This window comes from Cyprinus carpio, chromosome B4, assembly GCF_018340385.1.
Source record: "Cyprinus carpio isolate SPL01 chromosome B4, ASM1834038v1, whole genome shotgun sequence".
NCBI classification, from domain to species: domain Eukaryota; kingdom Metazoa; phylum Chordata; class Actinopteri; order Cypriniformes; family Cyprinidae; genus Cyprinus; species Cyprinus carpio.
Window position 1 is genome coordinate 14293300 of NC_056600.1, and position 14988 is coordinate 14308287.

General features: G+C 36.9%; 1 protein-coding gene across 3 annotated transcripts in view; it reads right to left on the bottom strand.

Moving 5' to 3' along the window:
- rap1b (RAP1B, member of RAS oncogene family) overlaps positions 1-14988 on the bottom strand; it is a 50054-nt gene that overhangs the window by 18677 nt on the left and 16389 nt on the right. For 2 of the 3 annotated variants that reach the window (XM_042722119.1, XM_042722120.1), the window contains exon 2: positions 852-931. In XM_042722119.1, the coding sequence (XP_042578053.1) occupies positions 852-908 (57 nt within the window). In that variant the 5' untranslated portion in view covers positions 909-931. Of the gene's footprint in view, positions 1-851; positions 932-6321; positions 6325-14988 lie in introns of all 3 variants that reach the window. The other variant, XM_042722121.1, reaches the window with a different exon arrangement.

The following is a 14988-nucleotide window of genomic DNA, read 5'->3' on the forward strand; positions in this document are numbered from 1 at the left end:
GACTGAATAGCAAATGCCAACACACTGAGGCACAGTCATTTCACTGTATCCGTGACTCCACTATATGTGATGTTTGAGTGGTTCAGAAAGGGCAGCGCAACAGACCACAGGCCAGTTTGGTTCTCACAACCTTTATCGACCTGATTGGGGACAGATTTTCTCCAGAGACGCTACATGGCTGGACGGAGCAGCGCAGAAGCTAGTCAGATGGGCAAACCAGTTTGTCTACAGTGAGATGATTTGTGTTTTTCCCCCCCAAAATACAATGTAATTTGTTATGAATGTTGAGGGGGATTCCTAAAATGGACATGGCATTAAAGGGCAAGACAAATTCATAATGTTTAAAGGGATGTAAGCGTCATGTCTTTCTTTCTGTAGAATACAAAGGTAGATATATTTTGAAGAATGTTTTAATTGTTAGAATAAAAGTAAACTGAACTTGAACGTCTCAGTTGCATTGCTGTCTATACAGAATCAGAAAGCTCTCGGATTTCATAAAAAATATCTTAATTTGTGTTTGGAAGATGAACGAAAGTCTTACGGGTTTGGAACGACATGAGAGTGAGTAATTAATGACAAATTTTATTTTTGGGTGAACTATCCCTTTAATATTGCGACACCTCTAGACTGAATCACTTGAATTTGAGATGCTTGTTGATGAATTGGCGTCACTTGTCCATCACAAGGAAAAACCTCGGCAAGCACCACTTACAATATTTATGGTCTAGAACTAGACTGTAAGATGCTTACCAAAGATAAACAAACATGAAAATTGTTGTGTTTACGTAGAAAAGATAACAGCATGAAAAAGAGATAAAAGAAGGAGGCAGGGATGTTTGGCAGCCACTTACCAGCGCAGACTTGCCGACACCTCCTGATCCGAGGACTACTAACTTGTATTCACGCATTGTGCAGTGTGTCTGTTAACTACCTGTAGAAGAAACAAGAGAAAAAAAAAACAAGGTAAGCCTCCAGAATTTCGTACAAGTAGCCAGTTGATACTAGTCAACTGACTTTTTATTAAACTTTGAACACAAAAAGTTCATGAAAAGTACACCGTAGCACTTCAATGCATAACCTGAAGCTGAGAGCCGCAGTCAATCAAGCAACAAAAGGGATTTAGACCTGTGGTCGGCCCTCAAGTTCAGAGCTATCAGAAGGCCGCCAGCGTGAAATTGCTATAAAGCTAAGTATCAAATCTGAACTGCACCCGCAAGACTCCTGCCCACTCATTAATTAGAATGTAAAGTTTCCTTTGACATCACAATTGTGTGTCAACTTCAGCTTTTGCACCTCAAAAAGATCAATCATCTGAATAATGGTGTGTTGCCCATGAAGGTGTTTGGTTTGAGGTTGTGTAGCTGTGCACTCATGCCATTTCCTTCTTTGCAGGAAGAGAGTGGAACAAGAGCTGTGTGGTGGGGTTGACATAGATCTCAGATAAACGACACAACATGCGCACACACACAGACAGATGTGAACTGCTCCACACCCTGTCTCTTGGGTCTTTCTGTCTCTCTCACTCCTCATGTAACACTTGGAGTAACACAATTACTTACAGACAGACACAGTATATGAATGTGTAGTGGCTTGGGTCAGAAAAGCACTTTATGTGCATAAAAAGTTATGAATGCATGGTCTATGCACTGCAAGTGTAGTTTGTAAAAACTTTACGTGAACTCATAATGTAGTAAACCAAACTAAGCCTCCAAATTCATTAGTTGATCCTCCCTAAAGCATAAACACATGCACTATCAAAACATTGTTTGTTTGAAATTCCTGCCAGACATAGCAACAACCAATGGCATCGCTTTGGGGCAGAGTTATCTATGTGACCAACCAATGACAGACTGGTTTGAAAAGTATTATTTTTTTTTTGCAATTTTGTTTGGTGATGCTAGTGGTGCAACACACACTTCAGCTTTAAACCAGATGTGATACTATCCGCATAGCTAGCTATTAACCAGTTTATAACTAGTTTGCATGTGAATCGGAGTATTTTTGATCTGAAAGAAAAAAAAAATGACTTAAGAAGACAGTTAATGAACATTCACTATAGTGCCACTTGTGGCAACCGTGAGAAAGCAACATATTGTGTACTTTCATTACATTAAGTCCAAGTACATCAACTCAGTCCAAGTCAGACACATTTCGGAACCCAACAGCGCACAATCGAGTCTGCGTTTTCGGCTTCACCTGACCTCTTTGGGTTTTTAGGGGTTGTTCACATAAGACCCATGCAACCAAAAATAGTTAACTGATCAGAAACAAAAAGCAAAAGGCCATGGTACACATTTATAAAACATTGCTCAAAAACAGTGTGAAATATATATTTATATACATATAAATATATTATTTGTATTATTTATAAAAAATGACCTAGGTTAACCTCACTAATTGACTAGACAATTGTCGGATGACTGGTCAACCATCAAGATTTAGTTTATACACTTAAATGATAAATATGTGTTAAAAAATACAAACATCTGTCCTCTTCATTTCCCTAATTCAGCCACGTTTGAGACCGAGCAATGAGTTTACAGGGGAAAACAGGAGGCTCATATCAGATCCAACACGGTGGGTTTTAGTGGGCATGGGGGCTGAATCTGGAGCCAGGCTGACTGTGAGACCACGCTCCGATAGAAGAGATTACCACTTACTCACATCTAATGCAATAGACACAAGGGTATCTGAGACTGAGAACTGCCCCAGCCCACTGCACTCCCTCTCAGCAACAGATCAGTGCCAGCAGCTCCGTGCTGAAGAACAAATCCTCCGCTGTCATCGAACGCTCTGCTTTCCATTTACATTGGCAAAGTACAGAGGGAATGGGACACGGAGCAGGAGGCAGAGAAGAAATGTGTGGAAAACATAAAATGAGTGAGAAATGTGAGGGTGACAGACTAAGACCCTCTAGCAAATGGGAATACGGCATATAAATGGAAAACATCTTTTAAACGGACATATCAGAGTACGATGTGTCAGTCGAGAGTGTATTCAGCACAGATGTGCGAAAGCAAATATAAAGGTGAATGTAACCTCTGAAGACCTAATCCTTCTTCACATATGGTTCAAATACACTATTAGTGACTCCCACAGTTGGTAGCCGAAATAAGACCAACAAAGCCTCGAAGCAGCAGAAACAACAATGGTTGTTTGTTTTTTGTTTGTTTTTTTTTTTTTTTTTTTTTTTTTTTTTTTTTTTTTTTTTTTTTTTTTTTTTTTTTTTTTTTTTTCTTCAAATAAAACAAAATGACTTCATTTATCTTAACAATAGACTAAATTAGTCTATTTGGAACAGAAATGCACAATTTGTCAGGGAAAAGTCTGATTAGATCTTCACATATGCATTCCACATATGCTTTTGGTTGTCACTGAAGCCCTTAGGCACCAGGGATTTACAGGCTTACATCACAGAAGCAGGGGAATCTTGGTTTGTGGGAAGGTGAAATTTATTCTTATTTTTATTCTTTATTGCAGCATTCAAGGCCATTCTGGATTGGTAATAGGTGTGAGGGATTGAATGTGTGTATGTCTGCAAAAGTATCCAATTTCGTTATGAACCTACAAAATTTTAACACAAGAAGACCCAAGATAGTTTATTTGCAGCTGCTAATCTTCAATATTAACAAAGAAATTGTAAGAAAAAAAATGCTCATTTAGTGTGAGTCAAATTTTTTTTGGCCCTTTTTAACATCTGCCAGGTGATAAAAAATGCTTCACGCTCCAGTAGGTGGTGGTAATCTGGCCATTTTAATAGCTGTTAGCAGTAACGTACATTTCTGCTACCTGCTGGACTGGAGGAAATGTTTGGTCACGTATCGTTTTCAATGTGACATCAGTGGTTTAAACATCATTTTATGAAGCTATGAATATATTTTGTGTGCAAAGAAAACAAAAATAACGATTTCATTCAACAATTTCTTCTCTTTCTTGTCTGTCTGCGACACATGTTCACAAGAGTACCACAACACATAATTACGGTTGAAGCACTGATGTCACATTGAATATTTTAAAGACATCCTTACTACCTTTCAGGGCCTTGAACGTGTTAGTTGCATTGCTCTCTATGCAGGGTCAGAAAGCTCTCGGATTTCATCAAAAATATCTTAATTTGTGTTCCGAAGATAAACGAAGGTCTTACAGGTTTGGAACGACTTGAGGGCCAGTAATTAATGACATAATCTTCATTTTTGTGTCTCTTTTTAAATTATTTTCTTTTAGGGTAAAGCCCTTTCGACACTAAAGACAATAACTATGTTTATTAATGAAAACTATAATTATTTAAAAAAAAAATAATAATAATAATAATAATTTAATAATCATTTTAATTTTATGAGAATAGAGAAGTCCACACCACAAACATAACAATAATGAAACAGAGGAACGTAATTAATGGAATCACCTTCAGAACGACATTTTGATAAAAACACTGACAGTCAATCAGAATCATCCTGAGACTGAGAATAAACAATGTTATCGTCCATTTGTGTGAACACTAAGTTATTATAGCTAATATAGTTATTATATATTATCATTATAGATATCATTCTGGGTGTGAACTGGCCTTCAAGACTTTTTTGGGTTAATGATTCGGTTAGTCTTGGCAGATTATTAGCAAAGAATATTGCTTGAACAGATTAGAAAGGGAATAAAACTAATGGTCTGGTATTATTCGTACAACCCTTACCTGCAGCAATGACTTTGTTAATGAGAATTACAGCTTGAGTCATAAACTGCACTGCATTACTCAGGAAACAGTTCTAATGTTGTATCTCGTTGCTTCACACAAACATTGTGGGCTGGGCTGCTGAGGACTGTGGTTTGTTTCACAGTGACTATGGGGGTGTGTAGACGAGCAGTTTTCGATGGTCATATTTAAGCAAGAGTGCGGTGCACATGAAAGGGTGGATTATGACAGGAAATCGTACTTGATTTCTCAAACCGTCCTCCTTTGACACACCACGCCTCTTCTGGGCTATAAAGTCAAGTGATGACAAGCTCAGCTCAAAATATCTCTGAGACTCAAAGGAAGACACCGGGTTGAAAAGACGATCTTTTCTATGTGTGACTAAGCGAAAGACATGCAACGTGACCCAAACTCTCCCTGACCTCTGACCCACCCAAATCAAATACGTTTCAGTCAGAAAGCCTTGACGTAATCCTAATTCTGTTTTAAAGGGAATCTCCACAAGATTTGAGAGTTTTTTTAGCATGTCTGCTCTACACCTTGTTGAGAAATTAACAGGCACATTGCACTGCACAAGCCATCGTGCCTGTGAAGTGATCTCTCTCCTCCTACAAAGCTTCCCCTCTAGTAATTAACTAAGCAAGATCCCATGACGCCGTGTAAGAGGATTTTCGCAGTGATGAAGAATCCAAAACACAGTGAGCAGACGCTTCGGATCTTCCTCTTAAGGATGACTAAGGTCTGGAGTTTCAGCATGCTAATTACCTAGATATACTTTTGACAACAAATAGAAGAAAATACTCTTTTGGTGACAACTTAAAAGGACTTAATTAATGCTAACGTTTTTTTTTTAATGTTAAGATTATAATATTAAACTTATCTTAACTAAAGAACAGTAAGATGGACTTTAGGCTGGGTAAACAATACATGCATGTGAGCGTCTGTAAGTGTGAGGAAGCTCAAAACCATATGTGAACGTGTTTACCCGTGTGGTTTGACAGCGTTTCTCTGTGTGCTATGTTTACGCCCAAGTTAAGTGTGTTTAAGTGAGCCACCTACACACACTTAAGATGAGACCTGGTTTTATGACAAACAAAGTTTGAAATGGTAATTTAGGGTACACACCCAAATGTCATTCAAAATCCATAATCATTCATCTTTGAGTGTAGACACAAATATTTGTAATGTAACCTAAGAGTTTTCTCTCCCTCCATTGAAAGTATATGCAACAAAACCCATTAAGACACAAGCACTCTTCATCATGTAAAGCAATTGATTAAAATTCAATTTGTTCAAAGGAAGAACAAAAGCCTAATAGAACAATACATGCACAAATAATAGGTATCATATGCCAATACTAATTTTTCTTTGCATCCCATTTCAAGTTTATCTTAAAAACTTATTTTATACCATTAAAAAATCTCAATATTCCTTTTTAATACTGTACATTGCATATTGTGATGCCTGAATTCACTTGCAGCATTTAATTTTTTTTTTCAGTTTTTTAAAATGTTCATATTTAATGTAGACCGAATTGTGTAAAATTTGAATATTGATCATTTATCAGACAACAATATAAAATAGATTTTTGGGTGAAATTACCTGCTCAGACACTACGAAACTAAATGAACAGCCTTAGACAAGAAAAATCTAAATACATCAAGGACAAGGCTTATTATAACTTCCAACAGGTTATTTCTACCTAATTTGAGTAAAAATGGCATGTCTCAGTTTTTTCTGTAATGTGTCCTTTTAGTTTTTGACTTCCCAGCACTTGACGGATACAGAGAAATCAGGAGCAGAACAGAAGGAAGTGCTCTCAAAGGCTTCAAAAGAGGCCCAGAAGCCATTTATCTTCTGGGCACCTGTCAACCACAGTCAAAAACTGAGCAAAATCATAAGTGAGAGCCCGAAATGAGGAAGAGAGAGAGGTCTTACAGTCACAACAATCTTTCCACCCATGTTTTGGCAAACTCCTCATTTTGTCTGACTGTATTCGTGCTAATGGCTGAGCAGGCTGTATTTGCTCAGCCTCAGGTTGTCCTCAAAAAAAAAAAGGTCAAGAGGTTGTGAGAGACTCAGCAGCACCACAGTGAAAGTGATTCAGTGGTGAGTGGATTCTGCCTCTAAGACCCTCAGACATGGTGCTGAGCTACTTAAGGCCATTAAAAGGCCTTTGAGGATAAGCGCAGCCTTCTTTTTAGATTCACACACAAGCCTGATAAAGAAAAGGGTCCCAACACATACATGAAACCTGGTCTCAAGGCACCACTTAAAAAAAGATGTGGGTCAACCGACACAAGGGACACAGTGATTCAGGCCTCAGGTCTCATCCAGCTGGAAAGCAGCATGTCATACTCTGAAGCTTGTACTGTTAATATAATAGCACACATAATCAATATTACAATTATGGCTTCCACAAGAAAAAAATAGTTTCACCAACCATTTAGATCTACACCAAAAGGCATACAAAACAGAAGTAGACACATTTTATTAAAACTTGTGAAATTATATTATAATTAATTAAAAAAAAAAAAAATTTTATATATATATATATATATATATATATATATATATATATATATATATATATATATATATATATATATATATATATATATATATATATATTTTTTTTTTTTTTATTTTTGAACTTGTAATGACTATTTTTTTATCATAATAGGACAGAATCATCAAAAAACAAAAAATGAATTATAAATATCAAACATTATTTTTTTTGTTTTATTTACAATGGGACAGAATCATCAAAATGCCACCAAAATATTTTAATAGTACATTTACAGTATTATTTGAAATGATTAATCAACTGCACATGCAGCTATATGCACATTAAAGAGCAGCAATGCAAGAGGTTGGTCATCTAGAGAAGTCATTTAAATTGAGTCCAGATTTTGCCAAGCAAAGCATTTGGATCTCTGAATTAATCTGCAAAATGCTGTAAACACATAAAACTAGCTGCCTGTGTCTTGGGCAAAATACAGCGTAGGCTATGCAGACAATATCTCTGCTATGTTTTGTTTATGACCTACAAAGTACAGGCTAGCAATGTGTACTTGATCTCACATCTTTGCAAAAAGTGATTGTCATTTTGGTTTAATATTACCTTATGTGCTGTTAAAGGCGTGTTAACAAGTACAAGTCCTGTTAAATCACAACGAAGGAGAAGGCGAACTGAGAAAAGAGTTCACGGTCATCCTTCAGACATCAGCATCTAACAGACAAAAAGCCTATTTGACTGATGCCTTTGTGTGCTAAGGTAATGCAGACTGAAAATGAGCAACAGAACAAATCAACAGTCTTGCTCTGAATTTGCCGGCCGTGCGTCAGGGCCAGCTTCAGCTAATCACTGGAGACTGTGCTGAAAATGGCTGTATCAGCATTACAGCATGCTGCTGTTAGCCTTCTTCTAAAGCTGGCGCACAAACCTCCTGGCAACAGAGCACAAGAGGTTTATAAACCAGTGCACAGGCCATCTGAAAGGGTGTGAAGTGCACAAAAGGAGGGAAAAAGTGTTAATTGGAAGAAAAGGGTGATATTTAAACATTTGCTGATTAGGTCTTGTGGCCATTACAGAGGTCTTCTTAAAGGAATAGTTTATAAAAATATGCCTACAATGAAAATTCTGTCATACTCATGCTGTTCCAAACCTGTATGCTGTCGTCATTCCCATGGAACAGAATAAAACACATTTTACATACAAGCTTTACATAGATTTAGTTTTCAGTAATCCATATAACTTCCATATACAAAAAACAAAGAAAAATAAAAAAAACATTCAAAAATCTTACCAACAAGCAACAAAAAACCATCAAAATACATTGTACATATATAGTCCATTTGCATTATGACGGCCTGTGGTCACTATGGATTTTCATTAAATATATATATAAATTTTTTTTTATATATATATCTGTGAATCTACTTTAAAAAACCGTCAGCATTTGGGTTTAAGAGCAACATAAATGTAAGTAGATATTGACAGATTTTTGAGTGGACTATCCTTTTCCGAAAGACCTTTCACATGTCAAACTCAGATGACAGTGTATCATTTGCTCAGGCGTTCAGTATGAAGTCACAGGATAAATATAACACAACATAAGGAAGACATCAAACGCCCATTCCTGTAGGAAGTGCAAAGGTCAAGGAGTACATGGAGCAGACTGCAATCCAAAAATGACCAACCAACACTGGAAAAAGAGAAGAATGAGTTCATCTCCACTTGAAAGATGGTGGCATCTTTCTCCCAGAGGCATGCTTAGGTGTAAACAAACGCTGCGAGTGCTGGAAATGTGCTGTGACGTTCATGAACTCGGACTCTGGCAGACGACTGGAGAGAGGGAAGCGTTTGTCAAGCTACAAGTGCTAAAACGACAATCTCGCTAATAGTCGACAAGAATCAGCAGTGCTGGATTTGACACTAAGACACCGTTTCGACAGAACTGATGGTTAAATCAGAGTTTAACTATAAGCCACACTGTCACAACGACAAGCTACAACACTACTGCTGCTTTGATGTCATGTTGGCATGACTGTATTTACTACATGAGCGCACACAACAAAATCATAATTACCAGTTGAAAAACTGAAAGTCTAAGAATCATGGCACAAACAAACTGATATTTCTATTTTAAAATGCCATTTATTCCTGTGATGGGAAAGCTTAATTTTTAGCAGCCATTACTCCAGTCTTCAGTGTCACATGATCCTTCAGAGATCATTTTAGTTATGCTAGTTGGTGCTCATTTATAATGATTAAAGTTATTATTATAGGCTATATGCTACTTTACTTAGCCCCACCCACTGGGAAATCCCATTGGTCCAAATCCCTGCCCTACATAGCTGTACATCAAACATCAAATATGTTCCAAGTTCCTGTGACTTTGTTGCTATCGCAGTATTTCTCTTTCAGTGTAGTATGAAATGTGTCATGTTGCACCTTGTTAGGAACATGACGTTACAGATTTTCAATAGAAGTGTGAAGTATTCTAAGCTACATTGCAATGTCTCATGATGTTGCTAAACAGATTGCCATTTGTGAAAAGCATCGCCTGACATTTCCTACACAATGTGGAGAGATGCAGCAGCCTTTGCATAGCAGTGTAAGGAAGCAGCCATGCAAACACACGTGGTGACTCACTGCACAAGCCTGAAAATCGCCACAGTTTGGGACCGAGTGGAGATGAGGTATCGGTAAATCTCAGGTTCATTGCGACAGGCCACACAACACAAAACAGTGCACTAAAGCAGGGCTTAGCAACAGCATTAATGCTTAAGCTAAGCCTTATAACACCCTGGAAACACTATCAACTCTGATCTTGAATCAATATCATCCCAGCACTCTCTCTTTCTCAACGCCCCTTCATTAACGGCTCAGGTTAGTCCATTTATATCAGCACCACTGTTCCATTTTTGTCTGACTTCTCCACGCTTCTTTTGGATTCAGAGGTAGCAATTAGTCAAAGTAAATCCCCACTGGGAGCGGAGATACACAAGAGGCATCTCCACTGCCAAGTTGCACATGAACATAAAAAGACCCCCTTCTGTGCCAGCCGGAGCTATTAACTCTCTCGTCCGCTCTCGTAAAGGGTTACAGAACACCCATTTAAAGAATGAAAGTAGGGTGGGCCCAGCCCCAGCTGTTAAATTAACACAGCTGCTTCGCCCCAGGAGCGATGGCACTGCCTCTAGAGTGCCCTAGAAATCACAGTCATCAGGCAGAAAGAAGTGGCACATAATGTCATATAACACATGCTTTTGATAGCCACTGATGAGAAAAGGAAAGAGAAAGTGACATCAAAGTGCCAAAAGAGAAAGAGGGGGTGTTGGCAACAGCGCATGTACGCTTCACAGCCACAAAATGTTTCCAATTAACAAATTATCTCCACTTCACAACACAAAACCAATCCCATTCAAAGGGTTATTCCACCGCAAAATGAAAATTGTCATTATTCACTTTCCCCCATGTTGTTCTAAACCTGTAAAAGGCTTTGTTCGTCTTCGGAACACAATTTAAGATATTTTGGTTGAAAACAGGGAGGTTTGAGACTGTCAAACAAATGACACAGAAAAGCGTAAGCCGTTTGCGTACTAGTCAGATTTGTTAAAATGGCACTATGCTGATTTGGAGAGACATAGAGGAGAGGAATTGTTGAATAAAGCCGTTATTTTTGTTTTCTTCATTTACAAAAAGTATTCTGGTCGCTTCATAACGTTACGGTTGAATCACTGATGACAGATGGACTATTCTGACAATGCTTTTCATACTTTTCTGGACCTTGACACTGTTATTTACTTGGCAGTCTATGGGACAGTCACAAGCCTCCCGAGTTTTCATCCAAAATATCTTAAATTGTGTTCCGAAGACGAACAAAGCTTTTACGGGTTTGAAACGACTTGGGGGTAAGTGATTAATGACAAAATTTCATTTTGGGATGGAGTATCCCTTTAAGTGTACAGGCTTTCTATGAAGGAAGCACATTGGTGTCATCACACTTTAAGGCTAGGAATTTTAGGAATCTTTAAGCAAGTATTAAAAAGTAATTGTGAATATTCGACCAACACATTCCAGGCTTGTGGTCCTGCTGTCCATAATATGGTCATTGACAAATATGAGTGCCCATGATGCTCAAAAATGTTGGGTCATTAATTTTTTTCTAAAGAAATTAATAGTGTTCTTTTTTAAATAAATTCCGTTCTTTTTATTCAGCAAAGTAATATATAATGGCTCCACAGAGATATTAAGCAGTTCAAAATTTTTTAATAAATCAGCTTTGCCATAACAGGAATAAATTACAGTTTAAATATATACTAAATCAGAAATTTTTATTTTAAATTGAAATAATTTTAAATTTTTTGATCAAATAAATAATTAAAAAAAAAAAAAAAAAAAGGATATCCATCCATCTATATATCAATTAATTGATTGCCATTTTTGGCTTTATTAAGGTAGGACAGTTTGTTGACAGGAAGTAAAGTGGGAGAGAGAGAGAGGGATAAGATCGGGATGCCTGAAGCGCAACAGTGCCCAAAGTGCTGCCTATGAAGCTGTTGGCGTCATCGTTTTTCTTCTTTACAATATTAGCAGTCGTAACCGAGCATGCATAGCTCAAATCATTTGGTTTGGATCATGAGTCTAAATGCAGCACAATCCAATGTAAAAGGGGAAAGGATGAACAGAATCAAGCAAATGACTTGCCTTGTACTATCTCCATTAAAGGCAAGAATCCAAGGTTGTGTCTATCGCCTAAAAAGGCCATTCTATGATTTGTGGTTCTGTGAGGTCAGCGGTCATGACCTCCACGGTCCCCGCTGGTGCTTTTAAAATGGGTGTCGGAATGCAACATCAACTGAACACTTTGGAACTAAATGGTAGATGGGTCAAGCCTGGTGTCAGAATGAGAGATTGCACGCTGCTTATTCAGACAGAAACATATGGTGCAATGCTTTGGGGTTTTGGGGAGTTTCAATGACCTGTGGCCTCATCGCCCCTTCAGCCCATTCCCAGGACTCACCTCAACCTCTCACCCATCATTTGTCATTTCTCAGTAAGGCATGATCAGGCCACAGAGATCCTGGCATGATTCCCCGAGCCAGAGAGAAGAAGAGGAGGAGGAACACACAGTATCCATAAATCACACGCAAAGACAAGAAGATCTATGATAGGCGCAAGACTAATGTATGACTCACAAATACTAAAAACTCAAAAAGGGAGGATAGTTTAACCCATTCAGCATGTGCATTTAAACGCCAATATTTCATAGAAGTGCATACAGATTGCAATGCTGTACTTTTTGTTGCTAGTAGATGTTTTTAAGTGACTGCTTAGGGTCATGTATATATTTTGTATTTTTGTCCGGATCTATTCATCTGTTCAAAAATCTGACTCATAAATTAAATTACTTGACTACAGATCTCTTATGATGAACATGTTTATAATTTCTGAATCAAAATCAATTTTAATATTTTTGGGGGGTGCAAAGTCTAAGTTGTCAGGGCGGACATCTGTCCTTGTATCATAAAAAAATAAAAAAATAAATCCTCTTTTCTTATTAAGCAGTTGTTCTTTAAAAATAGTTAAAAATAATATTTTAAAAGAGAGAGAAAGAGGAAAAAACGTCTGTCTGCCCAAACATTCATTTGGTGTAATCAATTTTGTTGTAAACTAAAATTGTTTTGGTTAAATTTGTTTAATACGGCTGAAATAAAATATTAATAAAATAAGATTAAAAACTGAAATGAAATGGTGCCTTGGAAATAAAATAAAACATTTTAGTTGAAGCACTAAAACACATTTTAGCTGAAAAAAAAGACAAAAAAAATACTCAAATTAAATTAAAATGAAAACTGAAAATACAAAAATAAAATCCATGTTAATATATTAAAAATACTGTAATAGTATACTGTTGCACTGGGTGCAACCGACATGCAGTAACATTCAGAAAAAAAAAGCTGTCATGGCCAATAACTCTCTTATAATATCCTTGATATGATCTTTTTTATGACAAGGCAGTGTTACTTCAAGGTGTAAAATGTCTTGTGATACGTTCAGCTTGAACTGTATCTTCAACAGTCAGCGCTGGAGAACTCTCATCGGAACTGAATGACTTGCATTTGCTTTATTGATGCAAATCGCTCAGTGCAAATGCCCCAACCACTTCCCAGACTGCGTTCTTGGATAATCTTTCTGATGGCTTGGAATTACTCCAAACACTCAAACAGGATTAAGACACCAACCATTCACTGTTTGCGGACACCAGCAGATGATTGAACAAACTATGCTGGAAGTCACAAAAATGAGCATGGAACCAGGGACCCAATGGCAAAATCATTCCCTGCGTGTCAGGACACATGCAGTGTGCTGCTTCAGATTTCTAATAACGTCACAAGTGTTCAGCTCTGGAGATACTTACTACCAAAAGACACAGACTGAGTCATGGAGAGATACTGCTTTCATTTTGACTGGATCTGATGTTAAATTACCATAAAATAAGCACTTCACAGAAACGAATGTTTTCCAGGAGACATAAGGTCTAGTATTTCGCTTATACCTGCAATACGTCAGCTATCATGGGGTTTTCTCCATCAAAATTCAATGACTTCGCAGGGTTTCTGGCCATGAGATGATTTGGGGTCAAAGAGCATTGCTCTGTCATTACTCAGATGGCATTTGTGAACATGGGTAATGTCAAACGCACACCTCTGATGGGAGAATAATCCATTATAGGCAAATAAAATCCCACACACATTAACCCAACTGAACCTGAACCACAGAGCAATGAATCCTATCAGCTTAAGTGTGATTAATTGATGCACTGAAGCCTCTATATGAGAACAAGACATGCTGGCAATAATAAATGCCTAATTTATTGCCCAACACATGTTTGTGTGTTCCAATTAAGGCTGGGCAATATATATAACTATATATATATGTGACTTTAATGCTCATTAGAATGAGAGAGCTAAAACGTGACTTTAATGCCCATTAGAATGAGAGAGCTAAAACAGAAATATTTAAACAACATCTCTGAAAAATCAAACTCATTTAAAAAACAATTTTTCCAGGAAAGTCAAATTCAATTAAACAAATTTATAACAAAACACAATGAATCGATATAAAAAATCCTTCGCTCAGAAATGTTCATAGAAGTCCACGTGTGGTATTTATTTAATGTATTCAAACTTAATTGTGTTCATTTAGAGGAAAACACTGTAGAAAATATCCCAGTTGAACTTGAATTTCAATGTATTTTATTTCTTTCATTAACCAAATGCAAGCAGAAGAATTTTCTGCATGAATCATAGATAAAAACATTCTTACATAAACATACACATTTCATTTAATTTAGTCAATTTACACAAGAATTCATGAACACAGATTTTTATTTATTTAGTTATTACTTGCTGGTGTTTCATGAAAAAGGCCCAGTGGCTATTTGGCCAGAATAGTAATTCTTATTATCAAAGAAAAAAAAAAAAATACAGTAATTAACACGTCTTTTCCAATCAAATACACCATTGTTCCGAAGTTTGGGGTACATTAAATATTCTTCATGTTTTTGAATCATATTGCATCAGTATAAGTAGTATAGTAAAATCTGTAATATTGTGAAATATTATGACAATTTAAAATAACTCTTTTCTATTTTTATATATTTTAATATGCAATTCATTCCTGTGATTTCCAGCAGCCTTTACACCAGATTTCATAGTCACATTATCTTTCAAAAAATATTCATATATGCTGATTTGGTGCTCAAGAGACATTTGAGCAAACCTTT